The sequence below is a fragment of the Monodon monoceros genome, unplaced genomic scaffold, assembly GCF_005190385.1.
Source record: "Monodon monoceros isolate NGI ecotype Baffin Bay Population unplaced genomic scaffold, NGI_Narwhal_1 Super_Scaffold_1, whole genome shotgun sequence".
Taxonomy (NCBI): domain Eukaryota; kingdom Metazoa; phylum Chordata; class Mammalia; order Artiodactyla; family Monodontidae; genus Monodon; species Monodon monoceros.
Window position 1 is genome coordinate 65,083,123 of NW_021703765.1, and position 15,659 is coordinate 65,098,781.

The 15,659-nt window shown below is 57.8% G+C and overlaps 2 protein-coding genes across 19 annotated transcripts in view; one reads left to right on the forward strand and one right to left on the reverse strand.

Moving 5' to 3' along the window:
* The first annotated feature begins 31 nt into the window (after positions 1 to 31).
* RHBDD3 (rhomboid domain containing 3) lies at positions 32 to 5,390 on the forward strand. Of its 4 annotated transcripts, none has more exons than XM_029221862.1 (6): positions 32 to 217; positions 2,242 to 2,431; positions 3,125 to 3,508; positions 4,438 to 4,600; positions 4,687 to 4,974; positions 5,062 to 5,390. In XM_029221862.1, exons 2-6 carry the CDS (start codon positions 2,284 to 2,286, stop codon positions 5,237 to 5,239), a joined length of 1,161 nt encoding a protein of 386 aa, XP_029077695.1. In that variant the 5' UTR covers positions 32 to 217; positions 2,242 to 2,283; the 3' UTR covers positions 5,240 to 5,390. The 4 variants fall into 4 exon arrangements, with proteins under 4 accessions (XP_029077695.1, XP_029077681.1, XP_029077687.1 ...); XM_029221848.1 differs by having other exon boundaries at positions 62 to 217; positions 865 to 2,431; XM_029221854.1 differs by lacking the exon at positions 32 to 217 and adding an exon at positions 238 to 548.
* An 807-nt stretch (positions 5,391 to 6,197) lies between these two features.
* The window catches only part of EMID1 (EMI domain containing 1), a 74,201-nt gene continuing 64,739 nt past the window's right edge, over positions 6,198 to 15,659 (reverse strand). For 6 of the 15 annotated variants that reach the window (XM_029232463.1, XM_029232472.1, XM_029232485.1 and 3 more), the window contains one exon: positions 6,198 to 7,297. In XM_029232463.1, the coding sequence (XP_029088296.1) occupies positions 7,076 to 7,297 (222 nt within the window). In that variant the 3' untranslated portion in view covers positions 6,198 to 7,075. Of the gene's footprint in view, positions 7,298 to 10,537; positions 10,629 to 11,461; positions 11,606 to 15,659 lie in introns of those variants that run through there. The other 9 variants (XM_029232456.1, XM_029232441.1, XR_003794970.1 and 6 more) reach the window with 8 other exon arrangements.

Consider the following 15,659-nt stretch of genomic DNA (forward strand, 5'->3'; position numbering starts at 1 on the left):
GGCTGGGGGAAGGGACCGGGGCCTAGAACAACTGCTGACTAATCGGCGGGCGGCGGCGGAGGAGGAGGGGGTGGCCTGCCTACCGGTCGGCCCGGGTCACGCGCCCGAGGGCGAGCAGAATGGGCTCGGGGCGCTCGGGTGTCGGCGGGAAGCTAGAGTACCGACTCCCAGCCAAGGGCTCCACTCAGCCTTCTGGGGGCGGGGGGCGCGCTGCGCTGTGAGTACCCCAGACACGTGGCCCGGTCCGCGGGGGAGGGGGCCAAGGCCGGTGGGCTGGATGGGAGGCCCCGAACGTAGCGCCCGGCCCGAGAGCCCCCCAGTAACGGTCGAGGTTGAGAAGACCCTTTAATCACCTCTCATCCAACATCCTTGTTTTTACAGAAGGGGAAACTGAGGCCCAAGGACTTGGGGTACTTTTCCTAAAGTCACAAAGCTGAGCCCCACCCACAGCCTGGGACACCCCCCCCCCACACACACACACTCTCCATCACCCGGAAGAATTGTCCCCGTCCTGTCTTCACATTCTGTCCTCCCGCCTTCCCAGTAAGGTAGGCAGGGCCTGATGCTGCACAGCCCCGTTTTATAGATAAAGAGACTGAGACCTGGGGCGTTCAGATCCCAGTTCTGCTGGTCCATGGGCAAGTCTCTCACTCTTGCCAAAGTACACGGGGTGGGGGGGCGGGATGGTTGTGAAGGTGCAGGAGAAGGCTGGCAGTGGGTGCCTTGGCTCCCCGCAAGGCTTGCACCTGCCTGACTTCTTGGATTCAACCCAGTCTCCCTAGGCAGATGCCCAGGCCCAGCGAAGGGCAGGGCTCACCAAATCCTTCAGCGGGACCTGGAGCAAAGCTAGTGTCTTTCTTTCAGTGAAGACACATAAAGCACGAGCTGTGTGCTAGGAGCACCCTGGGGAACTTGACCATGAGTAGGAGGAGCACCCCTCCTCCCACAGTTCAGACCACCTGCCTAGAGAAAAACAGGCCAAGCGGTGCTCACTGGATAGGGTAGGCTCCAAGTTGTGGAGGGACCAGAGGAGGGGAAGGGAACCTTTGAGCTGGGCTTCAGTGGGTGAATAGGAGTTTGCTGTTAGAGAGATGAAGGGAAGGACGTCGCAGGCAGAGGAGTTTCCTATATTTTTCCTGCAGGAAACTGCCGGGTGGGTTTTGATGCCAAGGATGCCCATGACAAGGGAACAGATGAAGCAGCCTTCTTGTCTCTGGGATTTTGCTTCCTGCCCTATAAAATCACCTCAGTGGGAGTCCTAAAACAGGCTAGGGTACAGGAGTGAGAGGATTCCAGCAGGGCCTAGAGGACAGGCTGGATGTGAGGAGGGAGAATGGGAGAGAAAGCCTTGCCTCATGGGCAGGAAATTGGCACATTTGAGGGCTGGAGCAGCTGCTTCCATGTTCAGGCTTCCCCTTGTTGGGGACAGCCAGGATGGCTACAGTTTATCCAGCAGGAGCTGTGGGACTGCCTGAGTCCATTCCTTTTTCTCATTCTATGAGGAATGGATTTTCTTAATCCCCAATTTACAGATGAGGAAGGAGAAGCTCCAGATTTGCCCAGGGAGCGATAACAGCAGGAAGAAGTGGAGTGGATACTGAAACCTTTCTGTGAAAGGGAGGGTAGGGTCAGAGGGGCTGCGGTCGGGGCTCGAGGAAGGGGACGTCTCTGTCCAGTGTCACTGTGTGCACTCAGGGTGTGAGACTCCTGTTGCCTCTCCTCCAACCCTTCTGCTCCACCCCCTCCCTAATCTGCCTGCCCTTTGGCTGGCCTTACCCCCTCTGTCAAGGGCAGCTCAGGCCACCTGGAGCTCTAAGTCAGTGGAGGGGAGGAGGGAGGGAGGAAGGTAGCTGGTCTGTAGCCTGAGGGAAGAGGGAGGCAGAGGAAAGCTGGAGATGGCCCTGAATTTGCCCTGGGGGGCTGCACAAATCCAAAAAATTTTGCGAGTCCAGGGCTCCCGTTCAACTTCCCATTCCCTGTGCTTCCCACTCCAGGCCCCTTTCCAGGGCCCATCAGGGCTCAGGGACCTTTTGGCCTGGCCTCTTCCCATCCTCACACATCAGTGGGATGGCAAGATGGCTAAACACATGGTTAGGCTCTGAGGTCCTCTATGGCCAAGTTGCTGCACCCGCCTCTCCAGCCTCAGTTATTTCTGTAAAATGGTACTGTTGGTATGGTAGCCGAAAGGAAGTCAGATAAAAGCTGCAATAATAACTTGTTATTGTTTTCCTTTACCCCTAGCACACAGCCCCAAGACCACCTTTGATCACCTTCAGACAAGCTATGCATGCCAGAGGTCCCCCTGGCCTACTGACCCCGGCGCTGCCTCTCGCCTCCTCCGTCCTGATGCTGCTCATGAGCGGCCTGTGGCTGCTGGGAGCTGGCCCCAGCCTTGTCCTGGCCCCAGAGCTGCTGCTGGACCCTTGGCAGGGTGAGGGCCGGCCACGTGGGCCTTGGAGGAGGCAGGAGACTTGCTGTAGGGCCTGAGACCAGTTGGCAAGAGCAGCATGCATCCTGCAGTTGTCAGGCAAGGACAGGACCCAGGGCCCCGGGGAAGGTCAGCCTTGGACGGGAGCACGCCCAGCTCAACTACAGCCAAGAAGGGAGGGCCAAGGACCTGGGCAGAGGGGCCAGCACAGGGGTGGGAGCCTGTAAGTAGGAATTCTTTTCAGACCGCTCCCCTTTTGGGTGGCTTTCCCTTAAAATAAACTAAGACTTTCAGCTAAGCCCAAGAACAGGAAGGAGGCACTAGGGGTTTGAAGAGTGACCCCAGCTGAACACCTGTTTCCCAAGAATGACAGCTTCCATTTACATTTGAGGAACCCAAATGATGCTCACAGAAGTGAAGTGACTTATCCATGGTTGGTTGTTCTTAAGAAGACCTGAGTGTTGGGTCTGGCTTGTTCTACTTAAAGCAGCAGGGGGCCGGTCACAGTGTTTGGAAGCCCTTGGTCCCCACCACCAGTGATTAAACTACTGGCAGTGGGCAGACTTTGGCTCCCGGGGAGGGGGTGCTGGCTTAGTGGGCGGCCCTGGCGGAGGGTGTTTCCCCATCTGGCACACTGGGGCCAGCCTTGGGCGTTAGGGCCACTAACCTGGCACATAAGCCCATTCTCTCTCCCAGCGCACCGGCTGCTGACACATGCCCTGGGCCACAAGGCCCTCCCAGGGCTGCTGCTGAGCCTGCTGCTCCTGCCCACGCTGGGCTGGCGGCAGGAGTGCCACCTGGGCACACTGCGGTTCCTGCATGCCTCCACCCTCCTTGCCCTGGCCTCCGGGCTGATGGCTGTGCTGCTGGCAGGCCTCGGGGTGTCCAGTGCAGCCGGGGGCTGTGGATACATGCCTGTCCACCTGGCCATGCTGGCGGGGCAGGGTTACAACCCTAGACGGCCCCGTGGGGCACTGCCACCATGGCTCCTGCCGTGGCTGCTGCTCGCCCTGACACCACTGCTCAGCTCCGAGCCGCCCTTCCTGCAGCTCTTCTGTGGCCTCCTGGCTGGCCTGGCCTGTATCCTTTGCCTGGGCCCAGGGCTCATGTGGACGTGTGGGTTCTGTGGCTGGGCCCCCAGGGTGCCTGGGAAGGAATTGGCACAAGGGGTCGGGCCCCCACATTCACACACATCCCAGGAGCGTCTCCAAGTCCTCCTCTCGCCTGGCTCTGGGCTGGGAACTGGGGGCTTGTGGCCATGTAGAGGTACCAATTACAATTTAAAGGAGAGCCTGGGAGCTGAGGGGCCCAAGGAGGCACTTAATCTGGACGTCCCAGTGGAGGTGGGTCTACGCCGAGACCATGCAGAAGGAGGGGTTCAGGTGACGAGAAGTGGAAAAGGAGAGCACGGGCCTGGCAGACAGTACAGAGAGTGTTAAGGACCAGGGTGAGCGTGAGCCTGCGGCTCTCCTGGCACCAAAAGGGGGAACGACCTGCGGCCGGTGGTGCAGGTGTGTTAAACAGGCTTTTGCTCAAAGATGCTTAATGCCTGTCGGGGACAACAGTGCAGTCAGAGGGAACAGTGGGTGCAGGCTGACCCAGGAGTCGTTTAGGATTGGGGACACCCGGCTGAATCCTGGAGAGGGGAGCATGTCGCCCTGGCTGGGGCAGGGCCCAGGGGTGGGCCTGGTGTCACAGGCCTGAGCAGGCCAGCAACAGGCCTCAGGGGACAGCGGGCAGGGGGCAGCTGAATGGGGATGAGACAGGTTTTGGGATGAGGCACATCTGGCTCTGCCTCTCATTGGCTGGGTAGCTTCAGGCAGGGGCCCTTTTCCCTCTCTGAGCCTCCACTGCTGACGAGGGTGATGACACCTCCCTGGCAGGGCCACAGTGAGGAGACAGGAGGGAATTCCCATCACACACTTGGCACGGGGCCTGGCATGTGGCGCAGGCTCACCCCTGGCTGAATGTGGTTTTCCTTGACCCGCCGCCCTGCCCTGGGCAGACAGACGCGGCTGGGGCCTTCCGGTGGCTGGAGATCTCTGAGCAGCGGCTGCAGGCACTGCAGGGGGGTGTCCTGTGCAGGGCCCTGGCGGGGTGCTGGCCGCTCCAGCTCCTTCCCACCCCAGGCAGCCTGGCTGAGCTGCCTGTCACCCATCCTGCCAGAGTGAGGTGAGGGTGATGCTGAGGACACTGGCCCCGGTGGTGGAAGCCATGCCGGTGGCTGGCAGTCAGGCCTTCTGCTTCTGCCCCTCCAGGCCGCCCACCCCTGGACCTCCTTACATGGCCTCCCCTAGCCTCTGGCCCCTCAGCGAAGGCTCAGCCCCGCTCCTGCCAGGCCTGGGGCCTATGCAACCGCTCTGGGAGGGCTCCTCAGAGGTGGGACTGGCCTGGTCTGGGCCCAGCTTCCCCCCAGGGACCCCGCTGTGGGCAGCCCTAGACGAGCAGATGCTGCAGAAGGGGATCCAGGCCTCGCTCCTTGAGGGGCCAGTCCAGGGTCCCGAGAGCCCACTCCGGCTGTCTAAGTCCTCCGTCTCCTCCCTGCGGTAAGGTGGGGTAAGTAGGGGTGGGGTCCCCTGGTGTGGGGGCTGGAGGCGGCCCTGACACTCCCTCCCTGTCCCCCCTTCCCACAGGCTGCAGCAACTGGAGCGCATGGGCTTCCCCACGGAGCAGGCGGTGGTGGCCCTGGCAGCCACAGGCCGTGTGGAGGGTGCCGTGTCACTGCTGGTCGGCGGGGAGGTGGGCACCGAGGCGCTGGTGACTCAGGGGAGGGGTGGGCCCACCCACCCTGAGGGTCCTGGGCCCCCCTAGCACAGGCAGGCTCTCAGGTGAGAAGCCTGGCCTGTGGGTGGGAAGTCAGAGCCCAGCCCTGTCTGCTGAGAGTCAGGGTGGGTTCAGAGGCGGCCCCCCAGCATCCTGCCCTGGTACTGTTTAGAATAAAAACCAGTTCACTTTTCAACCTGGACCTTCTTGGAGGCAGCAGTTGTGTCTGACTCTTCTACGTTAGCATCAGGGGGATGAATGAATGAATGAAAGAATGAACGAGCAGTGAATGAACAGCCGACTGCAGGAGAGCAGCTCCCTGATGTCCAGAGACACAGTGTTACCGAGCTTCCGCCTCAGGGTCTTTGTTGGGCTGGACCCTCTGCCAAGGAGCATTTATCATCTGTTTCCCAGCTAATTTCTACCCATCCTCAGGTCTTGGCCTACACGGAGACCTTCCTCCAGGAAGCCTTCCCTGATTCGCCAGGAACAGCATCCCTTCACTGCCCACAGCCCCCTGTGTCCCTGCTGGACAAGGGCCAGTTCAGTGCGACAAGGGCCAGAGCCCCAGGGCAGGCTCTGAGGCCGGTGGCTGGGCCCTGCGGTGATGGGGGGGGGGGTGCCGGGGGCAGGAAGCAATGTGGGCGTGCTGTGGGGGAGAAGCTTCCTCAGCTCTGTAGAAGCAGCTCCTCCCTCCTGGCCCCTCTCAGTCTTTGCCCCCTCCCAGGGAGGGGAGGTGTAGCCAAAGCCTAGAGGACAGAGGGTGGGGCATGGGTGTGAGTCACCGATGGGAACTCTGCAAGGCAGAGGGGCCGGGAAGCTGGACTTTGAGGGGCAGTACAGGGGGCTGTAGGCCCCGGATTGACCTGTGCTCTGGTCACCCGTGAGGCTGTACCCCAGGCCAGGGCCAGAGTGGAGGGGCCACAGAGACCGACCCTGCCATTGGTCACCAGCCAGGGGCCAGAAACAGACTGGGAAACCTGAGGATTACACCATCAGTCTCATTTTACAGGTGAGGAAACAGGCTCAGAGAAGGGAAGCTGCCCTGAGGTCTGGTAGCTCCTGCGGGACACCTGGCCAGGGGGTGGGGATGGCCTGATCCTCTGTTCTGCTCACCTACCCCCATTCCCCAGCTGCCCAGGTGATGGCCAGGGGAGCCCTGGCCTCACAGTCGTGCTTTGCAGGTGGACAGTGAAGGCCACTGAGAAGAGAGGCTGCTGGCCCTGCCTGGCTGCCCCTCATCTAAGCACACACTGAGACCAGGCCGGTGGGCAGTGAGGCTGGGGGCCTTTATTGGCCGATACACATCTACCTCCTGGTGTCTGTCACAAGCCGTTGTGGGAGCAGGTGGCCCCTCCCTCTCCATGCCCCCTCCGCCTGGGACATGAGAAGGACTGAGGGTTCAGGGGTCAGAACTGAGACAAGGAGCCCTGAATGTCCAGTCAGATCAGGTAGCTTGACCTCAGGGCCAGGAACCCAGCACCAGAAAACAAGGAGACGAGGGGTACAGGTGGGCCCCCCAGGTTTGGCTGGGGAGTGGGGAGGTGAGACTGCCCGCCCTCATCATCCCTGGGCGTGCTGAGGGCTGGGCAGAGCCCCAGCTTCCAACTCCCTCAGTTGCTTGGGGCCTGGATGGCCGGGCGGTTGATGAGAAGACAGAAGCTCCAAACCTGCCGCCCCTCCCCACAGGCCTGCATCACCCCATTTCACAGAGGGAAACTGAGGCCCACGGCCCTGAGCAAAGCCTCACCTCTTGCCTGGACCACACCTCCCTCTCAGGCTCCAGTCCCGGCTCAGCCTCATAGGAGGCAGATGCGCACGGGCTGCCAGGACCAAGACATGCCCACCCCAAAGGCCTAGGTGGCAGAAGGGACCCTGAGGATATTAATAAATACGGATGGCGGACCTTGGAGGCAGCTGGCCAAGTCCAGGCTGGGAAGGGAAGCCTGGCCTGGCCCTCGCCAAGGGGCCACCACCACACTCAGTCTCTCTCGTTTTGGCTCTTGGGGGCCACGATCCGGTAGCTGGTGGCGTGTCCTCCCCTCTTGCCCCGCAGGAGGCTGGGGGTGCCCGTGCCGGCAGGGTCTGCCCCTGACCCCTCTGGTTCTGCGGGAGGGAAGGAAAGAGGCCGGGTTAGTGACGTCTGTGTGAGGTGCCCACCTTCCCTTGGCCCTCTGAGGGGGTGGGGGGTGGGGCTTTCTGCCCAAGTCTGAGAGGCAGAGGTGTGGGAAAGAAGGGGGTCTGCAAAGCTGGTTAGTGCCCCTCCCCCCAGGAGTTATTAGCCCCTAACCCAACTAGAACACTCAGGGCCTCTATTTGATTTTCTCTGTCAAGTGGGGATCAATGAACCCACCATGTTTCTGAAATGCTTAGCATGTAGTAGATGCTCCATAAACAGTATAGCTCTTTTTTTCGTTAACATATCTTGGAGCAGAGGTGTGCCCTGAATCATTCCCATTTCAGAGCTGGGTAAACTAAGGCCAGGCATCAGCCTCACTCTTCCTCTCTTTTCAGGTTAGGCCACCTGTAGTGGGGAAGGGTTTAGGAAGGCCAGGCTCTGCCACTGACCTACTGTGTGGCTTTGGACCTCTGTCAGGGCCTCAGTTGTCTCATCTCTAAAACCAGGGGGACAGTTCCAGATACAGAGGCCCTGGCCAACTCCAGTAATTACTGAAGTTAGTTTCGATTTAGCTATGGTGAGATATGCCCCAACCTGCAAATAAGCTGGCCCCCAAGAGTAAAACCGGATAATTGGCATTCTTCCCACCTGGAAAACTACTCAACCTTTAAAACGCAGATCAGGACCTACCTCTTCCAGGAAGCCTTATGTAACTATCACCTCAGTCCCTCTCAAAGTTAAATGAGGGGTTAGGCAGCTCGGAAGGATGGGTTGTTTTTCCAGGGGGAGGGCCCCAGGATGGAGGACTTGGCTGAGCCTTCGAAACACTGTTCACAGGAGAGACGCTGACTCTGGTGAGCACCAGCTTCCCACTGAAGGCAATGCCAGGGAGGGAGCTATACCCTCATACTCATAACTGTCTAGCACTCTGACCCTGTGTCTCATGCACCTCTGGGCTGAGATTTGGCGCCCTTGGGGCAGACAGGTATTTGCAGTCACAGTCAAGGAACATTTCATGCCCTAAAACAGGGAGCATAGGAGGAGGGTAGCGCAAAGCTCAGGTTCCAACATCAGCTCAGGCCAAGTCCTGGCCCTACCATGTCCCGGTTATGTGGCCTTGGGCAAGTCCCAGAACCTTTAAGCCTCATCTGGAATGTGGGGATGACACTCCTGTTGTCACACCCTTGCAGAGTGTTCAATGTGACCAAGAGTGGAAAGTGGTTTTCACAGTAAATGTTGGATTATTATGGTCACTAGGTTGGTGTGTTTTCGACCCAGGGCTCCTGCAGGTCTGGTCACTGTGAATCAGTCATGAGATGCTGTTCTGACATGATCAAATTCAGGGCTTTGGTTTCCCCCGGGCCCCACTCAGTGCCTAGCAAAGCAGAGGGGTCAGGGAACCTTTGCCGATGGAGCCCAAAGAGCTGGCGCTTTAGAGGCCTGACCTAGGGCGGACCCCTGGCCTCACCACTACTATCCCTATGTCCCGGGGGAGTCACACGAGCCCTCTGAACCTGTGTTTCTTCATCTGTGAAGTGGGCACAGTGTCGCCCACCTAGAAAGCTTGTTGCAAGGACTGGAGATGATGGATGTAAATTTCCCGGCCCAGGTGGACTGGATGTGTGACAGCTGTTACTATTATCATCATTATTGATTATAATCTAAACATGAGCCCCCTCTGGGTCTTTTGTTAGCACCTGCTGTGTATGATGGGCCAATGGGGAAGGCTCCATCTCCTCTACTCCCCTCCTCCTGGCCACACTGCCAGGTGCCTGGCACTTCCTCCCTGGGCTGCTGGAGACAGAGCCAGCTGAGGGGGGCGGAGCACAGATCCAAGGCCACAATGTGTCCCTTCTGGCTCCCCTCCCAATCCTCCTGAGAGGGGAGTCGGGGGACACCTGACAAGGAGCTGAGCGCCTGGGATTTGGTCCTTGGTCCTTCCTCTGGGAGAGGGGAGGAGGTCTGGGAGATGGTCTGAGTTTTCACAAGTTGGGGAAGCCCTGTGGCATGGCGAGAGCAGCTTTGGAAGCAGAACCCACACACCTTTCCACTTCTAGGCCTTTGTCCCCACGGGGGCTGCCCTCCCACCACTTCCTCCTGGCACACTCGTAGGGACCTTCCATGACTAACGCAAGGGTCCCATCTTCCAGGAAGGCTTCTCCTCACACACATCCTTTGGTGCTCCTGTACCCCATGGCCCTCATCTCTATAGATGCTGAGGATTGCCCACCACCCAATGGGCAGCTCCCCAAGGCGGGTACCCTGAGATCTGCCTCAGACCCAGCCTGCAGTAGGTGTGCCCTACAGTTTTGCCAAATGAAGGAGGCTTGGCTCTAACCTTGGCTCTCCTTCCTGCTGGGGGCCTCAATTTCCCCATCTGTAAAATAGATGGGAGGTTGGACATTATGTCTGAGGCTGTGTGCACTGATGTGCTAGGACTGGGCTGAGAGATGGGGCAGCTGGGAGAAGGGCTGGGGCCTCTTCACGGGTAGGTGAGGAACGGGGTGGCCGATCCCTGACTCTCTCCAGGGCCAGCCACAGGCTCCAGTTTAACATGGAGAGACCTCCTTAGGCCCACTGTGACAGCCAGGTGGTGTCTAACCTCCTTCCATGCCTCCCTGACCTACCTTCGAGGACCTTCTCAAATGGGGCCCTACCAGATCTTCTAGCCTCTGTTCTCACCCTCAGCAACCTCATGGAACTGTCCCTCTAGGTTCTCTCTGGTCTCCTGGCTTTTGTCCATGCTGTTCCTCTGCCTGTTCACTTGCCCCCGATCCTTGCCTTTCAGGTCTCCACTTAGATGCCTCCTCCTCCAGGAAGCCCTCCTGAGATGCCCTCTACCACCCCCCAGCCTGCATCAGGAGCACTTGTGGGCTTTGGTGGCCACCTGTATTCACTCCACTGTGGTATTCCTCACCCTAGGTTTAACGCCCAGTTCCAGGGCTTCCCCCCAGCACCCTAAGCTCCATGAGAGCAGGACCCTGTCTGTCTTATCTGTTGGAGCCTGTGCCAGCGAGGTACCTGGCACAAAGCAGGTGCTCATTCACACAAGAACTAGTTACCAGAACCTCCTCTGTGCCAGACACCGTCTGCTGGCCGGATGGAAGGGCTGAAGAGTGGCTGTCTGCTAGTCTGGATCCAGTATTGGGAGGCGCCTTCTGTGTCCCCAGGCCCTTCCCAGGCCCTTCCTGGCAGGGGCTGCCCCTGCCTGCCCACCCTGCCGTTACCTGGCCAGATGATGGCTTCCAGCAGGGTGACCCGTCTGGCCAGGAGCTCCAGCTGAGCCTGCTGCTGCAGGAAGCTCTGTAAGCTAGGAGCCTGATGGGAGATCGAGAAGAGCAGACGGTGCGTGTCCGGCCTCCAGGGGCTGGGCTGGGCACCGAGGGTGGGGGGCGGGGCCAGTTCCTTCTGGCTTCCGGGCAGGAGCCTGGGCGTGAGTCTCTGTTGGGACCTTGGCTGCTCCTTCTAAGTGGGGATGGGGCTCACTTGTCTCCTCAAGTGACCAGATGGGTGGAGAACTGGTGGAGGGTCTCTCAGGCCACTAAAGGGGGACCCTGGGGCCAGGATGGCCTGCCCAGTGAGAGCCTCTGGGGTCAGAACTGGTGGGTGGTACATTACCCAGAGTACCCTGGGACCTGAGCCTGGCTCTGTCACCCACAGTCCCCTGCACTTCTGGAGTCTAGCCCCATGACCTGTTGTCCTGTGGGCCTGCAGACTGGCTCTGTTCCCCACAATTTCTCTTGAGCTGAGGCCTGACTGGGGTCTGGATTCATTACCCATAATCCTCCTGGGGGCCTGGGCTCTGACATTATTACCCACAACCCCCTGCACTGTTACAGTCTGGCTCTGTTACCCACAATCCCCTGCAGTTCTGGAGTTTGGCTCCATTGCCCATAATTCCTTTCAGACTCGAAATCTGTCACCTCTGGTTCCCCTGCAGGCCTGGAAACCACATTACCCACAATGTCTGGAGCCCCAGGTCTTACCACAGGGGTGGGGGCCTGGGTTTCTAGGGCCCCCCCCTTCACCCGTGGACAAGGGACCAGTCGTTGAGAGATGGGTGGTCTTGACCTTTCAGGTCCCCACCTGGAGAAGGGCAGGTACCTTATCCAGCCTCTTGACTGGACCCAGGCAGCTCCACCCTGGAGGGCCTGGGGAAGCCTGGCAGGTGGGGGCTGGGCTGTCTGTCCGTCTGTCTGTCTCTACTCACCATAGAGCCCAATCATTGTTTCCAAGATTAAAACCCTCTCAGCTAAAATCTTCAAAGCCTCGCGTAGTTGGTGCAACCCCTCCCCCTGTGGAGGAAAGAGACAGATGCAGCCGTGAAGGGGGCAGGGGAGGGGGCCCTGCAAAGCTTGTTGGAGGCCCATGCCCCACCCTGGACATGCACCTGCAGCTCCACACCACCTGCCACAGCCCAGGGCCCACGGACAGCAGGGACAAGACCAGGAGAGGATGGGAGGGGGACAAGGCAGGCAGAAGCAACCTCCTCAGTAGGATCCCACCCAGCTGGCTGCTCTTCCCTCACACCCCTGCAAATCCTGCTGCACTGAGGGCGGGCGGAGGCCAGTCTGCAGGGGCGGCACTGCTGTCCCAGAGCCTGCCACAGAACCTGCCCAGACGTTGCCGCAGAGCCCCAGCCCCTCCTCCATCTCTGTTGCCTGAAACCAGTTGGTCTCACATCTTCTGCATGATTCCTGCCACATCCCTGGGCCACTTGTACTCTTCTTTACTTAACACTCTTTAAACTGACTCAATTTTGCCTTAAATACTGTATTTGTCTCACCCTAATTAACTCCACTGGTGGGATCAGGCTACTTACCGATATCCTTCCCACTCATGTCCAAATGAACATGTAAGAGTAAAATCAGAAAATGTTTGTGTGGCATCGCTGTTGGGAAGCCAGGCTTAAAATGCCGGCAAAGCTGAAGTTCAGGCCCAGGTGCCCCTGTCCCAGCCCTTTTGAGCCCATCCCTCCCTGGGCTCTGACTACTCCAGGTCCATACGCTGCACATCCCGGAGCCCAGCCCTCAGCCCCGCCCTCTCTTCTCAGCTGAGTCTCCAGCACCCAGGCCCGGGGATGCGGCAGCGGCCCTCAGACCCCTCCCCTAGGCCTCCCTGCTCTGCGGTCTCCTGTCTCAAGTGGTGCTGGTGCTGGCCAGGGACCGCCAGCTGGCCCTCACCTTCACTTCTTCCCAGTGTCTGTCTGTCTGTCCTTTCCTCCCCCAGCATAGGGTCCACGGTCTTGCCAAAACTCCACACTCCCTCACTCCTTCCTCTTTCCGAGTCCAGACTAAAGCTATTTCTGGAATGTAGATATCTTAATTCTGACAGAGCACCAGGATAGCAATAGAACTATTCCCGCCCTGACACATCTGGGAGTCTCTCAGAGTGCTTCACTTAGTACAGATTAAATGAAGGGATGAGGTATAATATGCATCCTGGTACAATTACTACCTTCAAGGAAGCTGTTCCCACAAAAACATCTAACAATCAAGAGTCCTCCCAACATGTCTGTTCTGAGCGAGCCCACTGTGGCCATGCTGAGACTGTCCCTTATGATCTGGCTGTCCTGTCCACATCACATGGATGGGGGTCACTGACTGGCCATTGGGCCTGGGGGTCACCGGGTCACACTAAAGTAATCTCTCTTCAAGTATTACACCCATCTAAACATGGATGACCTTCAAAAATTACATTAAGCCACTGCCAGCATCGACAATGGGACAAGCTAATGTCATAAGCCTCCTGATGAGATGCAGTAAGAGGGCACCACATCCCCAGTTAGTGCACCTGCCAAGGGTATTTAACCTGCATCTCATCACGAGGGAACAGTCAGACAAATCTAGACAGTGGGACAGTCACAAAATGACAAAATCAAGAGAAAGAAGAAAAGGGCAGGGGGCCTATTTTACATGAAAAGAACCTAGAGGGCTTCCCTGGTGGCACAGTGATTGAGAGTCCGCCTGCCAATGCAGGGGACACGGGTTTGTACCCCGGTCCGGGAAGATCCCACATGCCGCGGAGAGGCTGGGCCCGTGAGCCATGGCTGCTGAGCCTGTGCGTCCGGAGCCTGTGCTCCGCAACGGGAGAGGCCACAACAGTGAGAGGCCCGCGTACCGCAAAAAAAAAAAAAAAAAGAACCTAGAGACGTGACAACCAAATGCAACACATGAATCTTGATTGATCTTGTTTTTTTTTTTAAACTAGCTACAAAAGGAATTGGGGACAATGGGTAAAATTTATATATAAGCTGTATATTAAGTGACATCATTTCACTGAATTAATGTCAGCTTTCTCAGGTGTGACAGTGTTACTGTGGCTCTTTGGGAGAATGTCCATATTCTTTCAAGACACATGCTGATGTGTTAGGGGAGATGTGGATGAGGTCTGCAACTTACTTTCAAATGGATTAGAAAAAAAAGATCTATAGATATATAAAGAGCAAAAGAACAAAGACAGCAAAATACTAATAATTGGTCGGTCTAGAAGAAGGGTACAAGGATAGTCATTGTAGCAAATTTTCTATATATTTGAAAGTTTTCAAAGTAAAAATATGGGGGAAAATGCCAAAAAAATATTCTGGGTGGGTGGCCTGCTGCTTGCACCAATGACATCCCAGTGCTCTCCAATCCTGGCCTGAGTGTCCAGGGCCTGTTGGACACCCCCACTCGGCTGTCATGTAGACATTCCCCGTTCTCCATGGAGAAAACTCAGCAGGCCAGCTTCTCCTGGCTCTCTTCTCTCTTTTACTATTGTAAACATCTCCCTTAACTTCTCGCTCCCCCCTCCATAGCCAGACAAGCACCCACGTGTCTCTCAGCTCCATTGACATCTGTCCCTCTTCACTGTCCCCCTTCCAGTTCCGGCCCCCACAGCCTCTTGCCAGGGTGACCAGGACAGCCTCCTGTCTAGTCTCTCTTTCTGCTCCCTTCTCCCATCCTTTCTCCACATGGCAATCAGAGGGATCTTTTGCAAACAAAAATCTGACCATGTCACTTCCCTACTTATAAATATTTCAATGACTCCCCACTGCCCATAGAACAAAGTTCTAATTCCTCAGCATGGCCTCTTAAGTCCTAAAAGCCTCTATGACTTCTGTCTCACTCCTTACCTGTCACACTCTGTCACTCAAAGTATTTGCAGCTCCTCAAACACCCTGGGCCCACTCTTGCCCCAGGGCCTTTGCATGTGATGTTTCTTCTCCTCTGCGTGAACACCCTTTGCCAGGCTTCGGCCTGGGTCTCCTTATCCAAGAAGATGCTAAATCTACCCTCCACAATCATAGCTGAGCTCCCCCTGTCCTGTCACTGCTGGTTACTGGTCTGTTTCCCCCCACCCCACTGTGACCACCCTGAGGATGGGGACTGTGTCCAAATCACATCTATGTCCACAGTGCCCAGCCTGGGGCCTGGCACCCACCAAGGAGGCGCTTGGGGAAAGTTAGCTGGCTCCCCCAGTCCTGGGAGCTGAAAAGCCTGGGCTTCAGTTCAAGCTCTGCCAACAATTCACTCTGTGGAGTTGGGCCTCAGTTTTTCCTGTCTGAATAAGGGGTATGAGCTTTGGTCTAGATGGGCCAGCTGAGCCCCGTCACTCCCAGGCAGTGCCTGCAGTGCATCCTCATGACCACTGGGTGTCAATGCTGAGCCACAGCCAGGTCAGTGGCTCCAAAAGCTTCACTAAGTGGGGGTTGGTAGGTGGAGTGTGTATAGGAGCCCTCAGGCCTCTTCCCCACACAGACCTCATCCCCACCTGCCCCCAACAGAGCTGTTCCCCCAGCCCCCAAAGCCTCATGCAGCCCCCAGCCCAGCGGGTCCCCTCCCAGGCAGGCGGCAAGCGGGGCAGAAGTGCAGGTGGGTGAGGGGAAAGCAGGTGGATGGGCAGGGGCCCTGCTACCTCTTGTGGGGGCCCCTCCCACAGGTGGTCCTGAGTTTGAAGTCTGTTCTGGGAGAGTTCAGGCATCTGTTCTCCTGTTGGGACCCCCATATAGGGATGGGGCTGCCCAGCCTAATTCAGCCTTCATCCCACCTCTCCCACCTCCTCTGGGCGGGGTGAAAAATGTGTTTCCAAATGAAAGGTCTCTGGGAGAGGCCAGTGAAGGGGCCTAGAGGCGGCAGAGGGCTGGGATCACATGGGTCTAGCTGATCCCCAGCCCAGCTCATGCCTAAGCAGGCAGTATGCTTAAGAGGCTCTGGAGCCACTAGTGGGTAGAGGGTGGGTAAGGGAGTGGGGTGGCAGTGAGGGGCTGGGAGAGGCTTGCCTGAGAGGTAGCAGGACCCCAGAAGTCATGGAAAGACATGGGGGAGGGCTCGTGCAGGGTGGGGGGCTCCCACGGCTGTATCCATCACT